A 15579-nucleotide genomic window follows, 5' to 3' on the forward strand; every position below is an offset into this window, starting at 1 on the left:
AAAAAGGTTATTGTCATAAATAAGACTAACTTTTATTACAACAAGAAAACTGTTATTCCTCACTGAGAAATCACAATCTGGAGTTTTAAGTCACTTAATATCGCTGTGGGCACAAAATGTGAGGTTATTCTTCACCTGCTCATAATCCCCCTTGAAATCCGTCGGCAAACTGCATAAATGCCGCGCCGTCACGTCAGGAGAAGGCTCGCTAAAACCACATCGTAACTCTTGTTGCTTTGCTCAAATTGCCTCACCTATGTGGCAAACGGCTTCTCACCATCCCCTTTACAGTCCATATATCTGTGCTTTGTTGTGCCCAAACATGCTGCTCCTTCTATACAGCTAGTAGGCTAGCTTAGCCAACTAGTGTGCTTGGTAAATTTCCCAAAGGAGAAAAATTAAATCACAAACAAAAACCAACAATGTCGCGTGTCGTTTTAAAGAGGGGTTTGGAATTCCTCCCTATTGATAAAGAATACCCACAGAACGCGTACGACTTCTTTGAGAGCGACAACCGTCTGCACCTGTTTATTGACCAACACAACACCGAATTCTACTCACACGCTCACACCAACTATTGCGACACACCGCTTACCTCATTATGACACACCTCACATTCTGCGTCTACATCGCCATGTTCCAATGCATCTTAATGCATACACTTCCATCAACATCATGAAAATAACGAATGTTATGTTGCAGATGGATGAATGAATGCCATCTTTATAAGTCAATTGTGCATGGCCATGCAGGTTTATGCAGGACCTGGAGGACATGTTGGGCTTCCGTCCGTATAATTTCTATTACTACATGTGGAGGTACGTGTCGCCAGCTGTCTTGGTGGTGCTCATCGTGGCAACCGTTATCGAGATGGCCATTAGCCCTGCAGGCTACAACGCCTGGGTGGAGTCTGAGGTGTGGATAACCCATCAATCTTTGAGCAGCAAGTACAGTCATATGACAATGATCAGGCACCCATGATTATTTCCAAGTTTTTCCTTTGTATATATCACTGGTTGTTTGAATGAACAGTTTCAGTTAATTATATCTTATAGCAGACAAAAACTCTTAAGTTATGCTTAAGCACATTTGGAAACACCAGCTTCATTTTAGAATAATGTGCTGTAGACTGATGAAACTAAAATTGAGTTATTTGGTTAAAAGGGCAGTATGCATGGTGGAAGAAGAACACAGCGTTTGAAGACAAACACTTGCTACCTGAAGTTATTTTTTTGAGTGGTTGCATCATGGTGTGTAAAGCTATGTAGTCAGTACAGGTCCGGGTAATCTGCAGAGAAAAAGTTACAATGTGGTGTGATTTAAATCAGCTTGGCAATGCTTGAAAACCATCAAACTTGACATAACCGGCGATGTTTTAAAATACATTATTGTCAAAAATATCTTCAACCAGGATCCAGACCCTCATTTGAAGTGATAGGAATTGTGTAGAGGAGGAGTGTCAAACTGAGTTTGGCTCTGGGGCCAAATCCAAACTTTCTGTTAAAAGAATATCAATTTGAAAGTTTAAGCCTGCCACTGTTTTTCAGTATTCTTCTTCATCATTCAGCTTACTTGAGTAGCCTAACTCACATATGATAATCATGAATGAAAAAGGATCTTTTCTATGCATAACCTATTTATTCACAAAAAATGGGGGAAAAAACGTTTTCATGTTTGGCATTCAATACGTCAACTGGTTTATTTTTACTGTCGAGTGAATGCAGTTTTATACCTTAAATAGCTCACCACACGTTGCAACTTTAAATCGGAATTATGAAAGTAAATCCATTTTTTTGCCTTAATTGGCATACTGGTTTGAAATGAAGAATAATAAATATAAACATATACGTTTTAGCAGTGCATGGAAAATAAGATTAGACTAAATAAGTTAAATTAGATGTAGTTGCCAGATGGACCATTTGGTCTGCATTTATTTTAGAAATCATAACTTGATAGAAATGCCCCTTTCAGGACCAGAATGGAGACAGGACCCAATTGCGTAGCGTTTACCATAAGTTTTATTGAAAGAAAGAGGAACGACAGCGCCCACGATCCGGTGTTCGCTGGACCAACCAAGTTGCTCTCGCACTCGAACTGTGATCCGCACACGGAAGTGGATCTTTCGTAGTGAGCGATGGCGGTGTCAGGGACGGAAAAACTGGTCGGTAGCCGGGACTGGGAGAGCAAAACGTGGTCGGGGTCGGAAACGGGTCGTAAGCCACGACGGGAAAGCAGACGTGGTTGGGATCAAATCAGGTCATAGCCGGAGAAAAACGGGAGCAAAAACGGGACAAGCAGGAATCAGGGTTGAAAAAGGCTTGCCTTGTATAAACAGAGGTTCGCAGACGGACTGACAACAGGGGATTGACAGGACTGGGTTTAAATAGGGACAGGGAGCCAATCAGAACCCGCAGCGATTGGCGCCAAATGAGCGGGCACAGGTGATTCACATCGGTAATCATGACAAACCCAGAGACTTGCTTCAGTTTTAACATACTCATATATTTAAGGTGGGTCAAATTAAATCATCAAACGGGCTAATTCTCTATGTTTGAAATTCCTGGTTTAGAGGCTAATATTACTGCAAAATTAGGATATACCAAACATTGCTGTAATTTTTCTGTTGGGGTGCCTTAAATCAAGAACCTGGCTGCTTCTTTTTGCCTTATAAATGCACTTTGTAAATCCTATAAACTTAATTTCACATCTCAAATATCACTGAGCTGGTCTGCTATAAGATATACTGTATGTAACTGAAATCGCTTATCTAAACAACCAATGATTTATAAAGGAATATCTTGAAAATAATGTCCAAACCTTTTCTTAAAACCGTATCCATGAAAAAACGAGTTCCTCTTTTTCTAGCTCTTGTGATTTTATCTTCTCTCCGTTTGCTCAGGGCTCCGAACAATTCCACAGCTACCCGCCATGGGCGTCGGCCATGGCCTACTCACTCATTATTGTGGCCATGCTGCCTCTGCCGTTGGTTTTCGTGGCCCGGCACTTCAACTTGCTGTCAGATGGCTCCAACAAGCTGTCTGTCTCCTATCGCAAAGGCATGGTGAAGGACATGTCCAACCTGGAGGAACAGGACGAGCAGCGTTTCATCTTGAGCAAAACCCCTCGCCCGGCACCCCCCGCCCCTGTGCAGCGCGCCTACCTGGGGCCCGGTGGGACACAGGAGATGACCAACACCAACTATGGCACCGGCACCAAGACGGGATACCAGAACATCGGATCGCCCGAGTCGGAGCTATAATGTGAGGTTCGCCGAGGCGTTCAGTTTTGGTGTTGTTCTTTTGCTCCCACTTATACACGCCTGGGGAATCAAGTCCAGGTATGTCCAGTGTTTGCTTTATGTTCTGTATACAAATATAAAATAGCTGCAACAGTCATGGCCAATGATAGCAAAACTTTAAGTCTCCTAGGACTGCCTGAGTTTGTTGATTCAGCCTTAAGGTCGAATTAACCCAAGGTTGCTTCAAATCAAAATGGCCGCCTTCCTGTTTGCTTCAGCGCACAATTCGATAGCCATTTCTGCACATTTTTGTGACATCTGTTAAGGATTCCAAAATAGGTATTTCATCCATTGTAAGAAAAATAGCATATCAAAATCAATACTGTACAGTGGTCCTAATGGCCAGAAAATAATTAGTGTAGTGACACTTAATAAGAATGTAGTCAATAGCACAATCTTATTCACAGATATTGACATTCGAAAGGTTAACATTTGTATTACAAAATGGACCAATCAAGACATAACACAGAAAACTGAGTGGCACTTGTTTATTGAGAGATAAAGTTTTCATTTTTTTCTCCTGAATGGTTACATCTCAATATCAACTCCATTTTCTAAACAGATTAAAAACATTAAATGTTTTAACACGACATATTTAAAAATCTTGAAAAATAATCAATAACAAGTAAGGCACGAAAATAAGGGCTTACCTCGCATGTTGTATGAATGCCAAGAAATAAACAGATTTTTGTGCGCTGTGAGCGAGCACGGGTGCAGGAAAGAGTAAGGAAAGCCGAAAACATTCTGAGATTTTAAAACAGACAGCATCAAGTAGGGATGGGCAATCACAGAGATGATACCTGACCATAGTTTGAGCTATCTGTCCTTGCGACGGCTATTGATAATGTATCGGCTGCCACGTTTGTGGCTGTATCATTACGTATTGAAAGCATGCTTGGTTGACTGCTGCATCATAACGTTTTGAAATTGATTTCATTTATTTTATATACATAATATGTTTTAAAAACTATACATAGTAAAATTATCATTAATTTCATATAATTTTTTACAAAGACGCTATATTTTGATACGCAGGTCTTTTTTGGGGGGACAATATGAGTTTTCAAAAATTGTTATTAACCCTAACCTTCACAAAAATCGGTTTGTTATAAGTCACATGCAAATCCCCCAAAACCCCTGCCCCTCCCACACACACAAACAAATTTGAATTTACAGTAGTTGTGTACTTTAACATAGTAAGTAAAAAAATTAACTTCCTATCCTATTGGTAGAAAATATCCTCGTTTCAATCAGAAATGCCATGTCCATTACTTCAAGATATTCTACTTGCTGTTGCGATCTGCGGGGTGAAATCATTATTGCAGCCCCTGCCAAGCCACGTTTGTTGTGCGTGCTAGTATGGTGACTCTCTAAGAAGCACTCAATGAAACTCTTCTTTTTGAGGATTGTTGTTGGCATTTGGACTGTATTTAAAACAGTCCGTTTCTAACTTTCAACATTTTCATCCAAGATAAACGAAACGTGAGAACCCGCTACTCAATAGAGAACAAATTCAACTTTTAACTTTTTAAGGACACCTCAAACTACACACCCCATCATTAAAATAATCTTGCAGATTGTACATGATTTTAATGTTTCGATTCACTAAGACTAGAAAATATCTCATTAAAGCAAAATCATTAACCATCTGCCATAAGAGAGCACTTTGCATTTTTTTCATACTACATGCTTTTATTTTTACCAGAAAAACAAATCAAAATATATTAAAATTAGGGGAAAAAACGCGCAATGAACATCTTTTGTAAAAAAAAAAAAATAAATTCAGTATGGAAACATTTGTTGGCTTAGAGAGGGATGAGCACCACCAGGCTTTACTTGCCCAAGACACACCACAGGAAATAGTGCTCCTACGACCCTAGTGGTTAGGGGTCCACCCACCACGCACCATACTTGAAATATTGCTAAGCCAAACGATGTTAATATATCAATATGCTAGATTATTTTCCTTCATTTGTCCTCTTTCGTGAGAGGAAGGGCTTGTCTTTAAATGGCTTAGTGAGAAAATGAGAGGTGTGACTCGTGCGTTCCATGCAAGAAAACTCCAGTGAACCCTTCGTGTCTAAATATAGAATGGTGGAGCCATGTTGCCCAGGGTACCGTGTCTGAGAGACCATGAACGTGTTTTGGCACCTGCACAACTCGAGTCACCTGCTCGGAAATAAATGAGGTGTTTACATAATAACAGCGATTACAGTCGCTTGAAACAGAGGGGGACAGTATTTTTCCCACCGAATAATTTAGGAATTTAGGTAAGAAGAGTGTTTCAAAAGAATCTGTCCAAAACACAATTGTGGCAGAACCTCTTTGATCACCATTTGGTAGAACGTCAAGCCATTTCTAGCCAGCCTACTTTCGCATCCTTACAGAGGATTACCAGAACTTTTTCTATCACCACGAAAACCTTCAGTTGATAAATGCAACATAGAATCTCCAGATCAGGGGGTCTCCAACGTGGTGCCCCCTAAGAACACGGTTTTAAAAATAGATCACCAGTGACAGGTCATTGAAATGTTCTAGTCAATTTGAATTGTAACTGACATCATATTTTAGTGGTTGACTTAACTTATATTTATTAAAATTTAGTAATATAATAAAATAAATTATTTATTTATTTTAATCATTTTATGTATTTAGTTTATTTAAAATACATGTATTTGTTTATGTATTTATGTGTGTGTTTATTTATTTATTAATTAATTTATTTTTTAATTTATTTTTCATTTATTTATATATATATATTTATTCATTTGTTTAATTGAGCATCAATTCTAAAGATGCCCGTTTATATGGGTTGGTTGGTTGGTTGGTTGGTTGGTTGGTTGGTTGGTTGGTTGGTTGGTTGGTTGGTTGGTTGGTTGGTTGGTTGGTTGGTTGGATCCCTTAACCACTAGAGTGGTAGGGGCACCTTTTCCTGTGGTATGTCTTGGGCAAGTACAGCCTGTTGACGCCCATCCCTCTCCAAGCCAACATCGGTCTTATCTGTGACCGTTCCAGTCAAAATATTTGCTCAAGCATAAAGATTGCAGAGTTGGACGTTTGCATTCAAAAAGCATCTTCAACGTTCACAAAATAAAAGGTGCTTCCTTACGTTTCACGTGAAAGGCGAATACGTATTCTCCTTGATGCCTGTTGTTTGTTGTTGCAGTACAGACATGTGACCGCTAGATGTCTCTATTAGCCCACAAAGCGGCCTCCTGATGGCCGCGCCCGAGTTGGAAAGTTAGCGAGTGATGAGGATGCCTTATGGATCATAATGCAGTCTTTTTTGTTTTCCGTCAGCAAGAATGACTAATGTTTGTGAGATTGGCAGGTTGAGGTGAATGAATGTGGAATCCTTTCATTAATATAATATTTATGAAAGAAAATAGAAAAATATTAGATACACGTATACTTCCTGCACTGCAAAAGATAAAACCCTATCCCAAATGGAAAAAATTTAGTTTGTTTTAACATTTGTTTTGCTGGTTTTAAGTAATTCACTTGTTACAAAAGTAAAATAGGTTAAAACATACTCGAAATAAGCAAAATTGTCCTGCTTCACGCATGGTAGGTCGTTCTTGCTCATTTTAAGCATATATTTTTTCATTGTGGTAATTTGATTTGATTAGATTTTTTATTTTGTACTTTAAGGATGATTTTCTAACTTTATTAGGAAATAAACATAATTTATCTTTAAATGTGGAAACATATAAATTAGAATAAGTAAATTTGCTCCCGATTGGTAAATACTTTGTTTCTGCAGTGCGTAAAATTCAATAAAGACAATATCACTGGCGATGGTTGAAAATTGCACAGTATGTCTATTATGGTCTTACAATTTAAAATCTGTCCCTTGTGTATTACTGTCAAATACATGGCATATGTTTCAAAATTGATTTTATTTCAGTAATTATTTTCCACTAAGATTAAAATAAAAAGGCCTGATATGAGCAAGACCATTAACCAACTAATACTTAAGAACACTTAAAAGAACAGTTTGTATTATTTGACCACGAGATGTTGCTGTCTTGTGTAGTGCAACCTAGTGGTAGAAAGCACAAAAAAGAATAAAAACTACAGAGACTGAAAATAACCAACCAGCAACATTATTTTTCTCATTATTTTTTTCCAGTTTTTTATTTCTTCTAACCACTAGGAAGCAATAAATAGTCCATACTGTCCCTTTAAAAGTTTGTCTATTATACATGGTCCTATTTTATTAGTTAAAATGAATTAAAATATGAAAACGTACGCGCACAATGTACATCTTCTTTAAATGGAAGATGTTTTTTAAAAATGTATACTTTAAATACGATAATGCCACAATCATTCTACAGTATCAAAATGCTAGGTTATTTCCCTACAGTTTTTGAGTTTATAAACTGAATAACCATATTCAAGACCTTCTCTCTAATCGAACCAAACTAACATTACATTTTCAGTTTCAATTGTTTGCACTTTACATCTCTTTATTTCATTTTTTTTTTCACTGTTGTCTCGTTGAAAGCAGTCTAATTTGAAGAAGTGCACCCGTCTTTTGCAGATGAGTCCCAGCAAAGACTTACATTCCAGCAGTTCAGGGTCTCTCACTAAATGCTTTATTTCTGTTTTCATTGGTGGAGGTATCACTTCATGCCCTCACCTTGACAACCAAGACTTTGAGTAAGTCCTGGCCAACAGCATTTGACCTTTTTAGCTTTTCTAAAAGTATATATTTTGGTAAACATGACTTAATTTCTTTGTCATGTTTATCAATTTTTGGTCCAACTATAAAGTCATGGGTAGATTGTGGGCGGGGCGAGAGTCAGAGTCAAAAGAAAATAGCGTTTTTAGGTGAATTAACATGTCCAAAGCCATTGTTTTGGTACATTAATACATTTTATTTTTTGTTACTCAAACATCATTGTTTGACACTCAAACATGAAGCAAAGTTTTGGCATTATTATCAAACTCTACTATTGGAAAAATGCACAAAAATGTTCAGTCAGTTTACCAAACCCCAATTTGCACAGGTTTAAAATATTGCACTTAAAAGTGAAATCAAACTCAACGGTTCGGCAGCTATAGAGACATCAAGCACCTGATGTCTTGATGTCTTCTTTACGACTGAGAGACAAGCACATTTGAGCGAAAGCACATTCGCGGGAGCACAAAGCAGAGCAGCTGCGTCTGCCGACCGAGCGCTGAGCTCAAGCAGCCTGCGAGCTAAAAATACAAGCACCCAATCGGTCGACCAGCCTGTCACTTTGAATAAAGTAACAGAACGTATAGATCATGTCGTCTTTTGCCTTGGCCAGGAGACATGGCTAAACGTTCACTAATGGCGTTAGAGTTTTGCTCAGCACAATAACCTGAAGATTACTCGGGGTTGAAAAATCCTCAATGGAAAGTGTAACTGTTTCATCAAACATGCAAGCAATTGAATGTGAATTCATTATTTAACTACTTGCTTCAATGCATTGGTGAAAATAATGTACTGTTTTAGTTGTTAAATCAGAGTGCAGTACGATTAATTCTTACCCCATTGGCATAACAACTTTTGCTTATTTGAACCATAACATGTTTTATCTTAAAATTAGAAAACTTAAACTTAAAATTGTATGACCGCACTGTCAGACTTTTAAAAATGTTTTGTTTTGTTTTGCTCTGCAGCCATTGGTATTGAAAAGGAAACACAAAAGGAATGCTTAACATATCCCCAATACATAGCGCTTTTCCTTTGATCCTCCATATTTAAGTATTTTTTCACTATTCTGCACATTTTTCACTTTGGACGCAATAGAGCATACAGGCAAAGGTGCCAACTCTTGATAGATCATTTAAATATGGACCTGTCTCTATACTTCCATACTACGAGTACAGTTCCATCTCCAGAAACTGTTTGTCCTATCTGTTGTGTTGTTTGTGATTAATACGTAATGCATTTTTGAGCCATAGCTTCATTTCGGCTTTCGCTAAGCCACACCGCTGAAAATGTTCTATTCTATAGCATATAAATAACCTATATTTTATGTTGACAATATCTGTGTATTATTTGTTATTGCAACATTCATTGCAGCCTAGTCATCCTGGAAGGTGCATTACCTCATGTGCGGTCCCTTCTCAAGGTTTCTTCATTTTCCTCATGCTGAGGTTTTTGAGTTTTTCCCTTGCCCTCATGTAGGTTTTAGATCAGGAGAGGATTTAATAATAGTCTGTGGTTTGCAATAATATGTGATCTGTGCAGCCTTTTGAGACACTTTTTCAAAACAATCTTGAGGTGTTAGAGATCAGTTTAGCGTAATGAATCTGGGTTGACATTGGCACAGAGAGCTATAGAATACATTAATGTGCGGCCAATTTCTGGCCCATAAAGGGGCTTCACAAAATTCTTAAATATTACAGTCATTCATACTACTTCTTCATGAATAAAACAATGACAGAATGACAATAAATCAGGACAAAACAATTATGTACAGCACTTAAAAACATACATTGTTATGTGATGTCTTTTTTTATAATTCAAAAGTGGGGTGTGGAATTTGAAGACTTAAGGCTGCAATCATGATTTCAATCCAGGAGATGGGGGCAGCGAAAAACACGATTTGCATGCAAGTACATGCATTTCTTAGATGCGCTTGAAAAAACTTTTCTTTTTGGGGGGCTTGGGTGTGTGATTGGACTCTATAAGAAGCAGATCTTATCTTACTTTCACCATGTTTTTGATCCACTTTAGAAATTAGGGGACAAGCACGATATTTCTCTCCAGCACCCCCAAACCCCTTTTCCTCAAATGTGTTCTGCCCCAAACAGCACCAATATAAGTAAGGTTAAAGCAGATAGGCACAATGGAAAATAAGCACAAGGGCTTTTTTAACTTAGTTGAGCATTGTTAACACATACCTAACGACACGCCCAACTTTTAAGTTGATTAATTAATAAGAAAGACGACCACTGAAAGGAAATGCAAAATGTCTTACAGGAAAAGACCACATGGATTGGGAGTCATACCAGGCTTGCTTATGTTAATAGCATAGTACTTAACCAAATGAGCTGACCACCAACTGACAGAGTAAGTAAAAGATTGCCACAACATGTTACAAGCAGAGGTTTACCCGATAAGTAATCCAAGACCGGCATTAGAGCTAGTCCAAAACACACATTAAAACTATCAAATTGATAGGGTGGCCCAGAACCGGTGTTCTACCGAAACGCCCTGTCCAGACGTCTTAACGTAGGCTGATCTGACAGCAAATCTGTTTTCTTTATGATCAAGTAAAACCAGCAACTTTTACTATGATATAAAAACAAGGATTGGCATGCTGTCAGGTTCAAAACAATGTCCGGATGAAATAAGAAACTTTTAAGTTACAATCAAACTCATTTATTACAGAAAAGCAAGAACATTGAAACAAGGCAAAATTGCGTTCTTGAATTGAAATGAAATACTTCCGCGGACTGAAACGTGGACTATGGAAAAACTCAAAACCTCAGCACAAGGAAAAACGAAACCTTGAGAAGGGGCCTCACAAGTGGTAATCCCTCTTCCAGGATGACCAGGATGCAATAGATTCAGCTTTGGACAAGAGTACACAATAAATGGCTACATCAGAAAGATGTACTTTGAAGCACTGAAAGAGTCAAATAAGACGGAATAAAAACAAATATTAAAAATATTTGCTGCTTTCAAAGGCCCAAAACGTTCTCGGGAGTGTGCGCACACGTGCGCATTCCCACTGGGCATTGGTAGGATGTCTCGATGGGTAAGAAGGAATTTCATAACACTGGAACTTATACCTTCGCGGTTTTCCCGGTGAAGGTTTAGCGAAAGCAAAAATGAACCGGACGTTTGGTCTTGATGTGAGCAAAATACAGTCTATATTCATTGTATTCAAATGTAAATCTCGATGTACATTCTGATCAACGCGTATCAGTGTATACTTGAGCTGTATATAATAATTGTATATTTTCAACTATTTTTTGGATGTACAGTAGGTTATTTCTTGTCGCTTCGCTGCCTGTCTGTGTGTGTGTGTGTGTGTGTGTGTGCGTGGGTGTGTGCGCGTGTGCACTTTCGGTGTGAATTTTTTGTCAGTTTTCGTGGTGTTGACTTGTCGTGCGTTCACAGGATGTACACTCCTGCAAGGGATAAGCGTGTTTAGGTCTCACACTGGCAAGAATAAAACATTTCAATGAGAAAAAAACGTTTGGTATTTCTGTTTTTTTTTGTTTTTTTTAGACAAGGTGCAAAACGTATGGCCGAAGATGGAAAATAAAAGGATCACTTTGATCAAAAAGTCATTTTGTTGGTGTCTTATTTGGCATGTCAATGAATCATGAAAATGTTTAAATCTATATTTGATCAAGTTTATTTATTGCCTTTTCAATCTGTGTTTATTCCCCCTGTGAAAAATAACTCATTAACTTATTATATTGATTGGTAGTGAAGAATATTCTTTTGAATACGTAATACTATTTTGAAAGTACTGTTCATTTTTAAAAACAAACTTTTCATTTTTTCTGAATATTGACTAATGTAAACATGTTTTCATACCTTATTTATTGAATTATTATGGAATTTTGTTTGCCTCAGTATTTTTCATCTCACCATTGTTTCGATGGACTGACAACTTAGCCCAGGTTCCAAGAACACTACCTCGTGAATATTTTTGCATATTTATCCTGACATAAATTTTCTATATTACTTGTCTCATTTAAGGCTTTATTTCATGTTTATGCTGATATGCTATGTCTAGGGCACCACGGCGGATGAGTGGTTAGCGCGTCCGCGACACAGTTCTGAGGTCATGGGATCGAATCTTCCTGTGTGGAGTTTGCATGTTCTCCCTGTGCTTGCGTGGGTTTCCTCCCGGCACTCCGGTTTCCTCCCACATTCAAATAAAATCCATGTCAGGTTGATTGTCCCTAGGTGTGACTGAGTGAGTGGTTTGTCTGTCTGTGTGTGCCCTGCGACTGTCTGGCTCCCAGTTCAGGGTGTCCCCTGCCCACTGCCCGAAGATAGCTGGGATGGGCTCCAGCACCCCCACGACCCTACTGAAGATAAGCGGTGCAGACAATCTAATCTTGTTGTAAACACTGTGAAATACATTGTCAATAATGACAAGTGAGACAATTCTAATTCTTGTCTGCGACTAAAACTATATTTTACATTTTAGTGTACAGTATATTTTATGAGAATTCTGGGCTATGATGTAAAAAAAGGTTCTGGTTTGTCAATTTTTGTATGTTTTTTTTACTATATACAATATTTACAATGTCAAGTGTTATAAAAATATATTGTAAACAAATAAACAAAAAAGACAGAAAAACAAAACAGGGTTTTTCAAAGATAAAATTAGGTCTTTTTTAACATTTAGTTGTAAACATTCTATAAAGGTAAATGATGAAAATAATTACCATTTTTTTATACCAACGGCAAGATTGGGTAGTGCTCAGGTCACCATGGAAACAGGAGGGTTGTGTTTCTCCTTACTACATGTCAGTGTGCAATCCCAAATGATTCTAAATATTTTAGGTGAAAGGTTAAATCATTGAAAAAAAAAAAGAAAAATATATACATACATACAGGCTTGAGGACTTAGGAAAAGGTAAAATCTAGTGTCACCGGGCTAAATTTCAATGCTGATTTCGCTCTCAGGCAGCCACTTTTCAAGTCACAAAAGCTACACTCCTATTTTCGGCTTCACATTTCATTTATAGCTAAGCCCTGTTCAGCACAACGCACCTGTGTTGTCAATTAAATTTGTTTGCTCTGGTGTTTGTTTCTAACAATCACAAATAAGATTTTCTCCGAAGGCTGCATCTTATAAAACTCCTGTTCAATTCCAAATCAAAGATGTGAACGAGGAATCAAAATGGTCGGTGTGCGTGCAGTCACAGTAACACTTGATAAGTTATATAAGCAAACATGAAGCATATCTAAAGTTTACAATTCTATTCATTGTAAGTAAACAATAGGTTGAGTTCTTGATGTTTTGCTGTAGCCTCTTCTTGAAACTAAAGATGTTAATACCCTCGTTGGTCACCAGGTTGCTTTATGAAGGCTCCCTTGTTATTAAGTTCATTAAATCCCCCCGTGTCTTCTCAAAAATACCCTGGCAATATTGAACCTGCCTCAACGTTATGATGAAGACCGACCCAGGGTCCAAAAGTGTCGGGAAAATGATAACTTCTTAATTTAATAGACACTCAAAAAAGGAGAAACTACATCAACGAATTACTGGATGAACTTGCAAGGAGAACAGGAGAGGACTGCACAGAAAAAAACTCAAAATTCCAAATCTGTTCTCAAATCTCAGCCCTTTCTTTTCTTTTCCTAGGTTAAAAAAAGAAGATCCACCCTTCAGCATGTGACAAACAAAGAACAACAACATTATTGGCGAATAGTGATCATGATGTGAACAGTGCATACTAGTCAAAATAACAACAGTGAGTAATAATAGTCAAAATAACAATCATCTCTGACATTCAATATCTTTTTTCAGGTGTCCAATATTAAAACATATAAACAGTCAATATAAAAATATCAGAAACACAGAGCCAACCCTAATAATTATTGTTTATATGATTCTTTGAAATAAAGCGGAACTAGAATATCCATCCATCCATTATCTGCACCCCTTCTCCTCAGTAGGGTCACGGGAGTCCTAGAGCCCATCCCAGCTGTCTTCAGGCAGTGGGCAGGGGACGTATCAAGCAGTAATCAAAATACGTGGACAACCTGGATAAAGACGAGAGGTGTTTCTTTACACGAGGTCAGCACTCACAACATTGAACTGAAACTTGTCTCATTAGCAAGTACATGCTTTTCACACCTCAATTTCTGCAGAGCACGAAAGCCCCAGGCGAAGGCTTATTACGTGGAGACATTGTTGAAATGTCCATTCCAAAAAAAAGCTTCCCATTTTGCCTGGACTCAGCATTCTGATCCAGGAAACAAAAAACGCTAGCCATTCTCACACTTTTTCAACAGTCGAATCCTGCGTTAGAACAGGTTCAAACACTTGTTACTGTCTGAGGGAAATAATTGGTTCAATATCGAATTATTTTGATGAAGTGTGTAACAATGAGACAAGATAACAGAACTTTACATGGCAGAAACCTTTATTGAGCTCGCTAGGAAAATTTACTGTGTTAAATAAAATAAAACAATACATTTTTACCCCAAATCAATACAGACGATAATGCTAATACAATAACATTGATACAACACAGCACAATGTCCAGCAGGCTTGAGTAAATGAACACAATAACATGTTAGTTGCACTCAACTTAATGTAACGGGTGTATCAATAACTTTTGTTTTATTGAAATTCCTGCTGAAATATGTTGTATAGTTTTTGTGTAAGTGTCCTGCAATGATGAGTCCAACAGTGCCACCTGCTGGTATGGGGTAAGGTTTGGTTTGGCTTTTGACATGTGACCAGAAGGCGGGGTTTGTTGGCAGTCTAACAGCGAGCTGTCAACGGTAAGACACGATTTCTTGGTGCTCCAAAAAAAAGTTAATTTTAAACATTAAAACCACAGCTGACAAATCTCTCAACATGCACAGTAATGTGATTAATCTTGTCAAGCTGTTTGGATTTATTTTTGTTTTGTTTCTGTCGCCTTTTATGTTAGTTTTGTCAAACGTTGCATGTTGTGCTAAAATGCTAATTCCCCTTATAGAGATCAAAGAGATCGAAACCAGCAGAGAAGCTTACCACGTGTTGTGACTCGTTCATTTGCAGGGAAATTGTACCCGTTTTTATACTCATTATTGTTATTATTTCTATTTTGTCATATATATAAAAAGGATGATGTTGGTTAAAATTTAGTTTAAAGAAAAATATGTTGAATTCATTTCAAACGTTAAAAAAAACACTATACGATCTCTTGTTAAAAGTATCTTGTTAAAATGGATGTAAAAATGTATTGTGATGGTTGATATTCTAATATGTCTTATATGTAAACTGAAAAGAAAGCTATTTGATATGTTTTGGGGCAGTCTAACAGCGAGCTGTCAACGAGAGCAAAGAGATCAAAGCCAGCAGAGAAGCTTACCACGTGTTGTGACTCATTCATTTGCAGCAACTATAATAAAAACCTCATCATCCAGTCCAGCGTGAATGTGGATCGTTGGTCGGACAGGTACACCGCGGTTACTTTAACACTAAAAATAAAACTTGTCAGGGCGGACCAGAACAGAGCAGGAGACCCCAGAGCGTTCGTTACAAGTCTTTTATTTGGGGAAGCGTACAGGGTTAGCGGGAGACGCGATGACCGTCGAACGTCAGCAGCAA

The 15579-nt window shown here is 37.9% G+C and overlaps 1 protein-coding gene across 2 annotated transcripts in view; it reads left to right on the top strand.

Moving 5' to 3' along the window:
- Positions 1-15579, top strand: part of slc6a17 (solute carrier family 6 member 17) — a 63756-nt gene that overhangs the window by 27571 nt on the left and 20606 nt on the right. The window contains exons 11-12 of one of the 2 annotated variants that reach the window (XM_088331067.1): positions 753-915; positions 2900-3260. In XM_088331067.1, the coding sequence (XP_088187193.1) occupies positions 753-915; positions 2900-3259 (523 nt within the window). In that variant the 3' untranslated portion in view covers position 3260. Of the gene's footprint in view, positions 1-752; positions 916-2899; positions 3396-15579 lie in introns of those variants that run through there. The other variant, XM_088331066.1, reaches the window with a different exon arrangement.

The sequence above is a fragment of the Urocampus carinirostris genome, chromosome 3, assembly GCF_059441175.1.
Source record: "Urocampus carinirostris isolate Australia breed hairy pipefish chromosome 3, RoL_Ucar_1.0, whole genome shotgun sequence".
In the NCBI taxonomy this organism is placed as follows: domain Eukaryota; kingdom Metazoa; phylum Chordata; class Actinopteri; order Syngnathiformes; family Syngnathidae; genus Urocampus; species Urocampus carinirostris.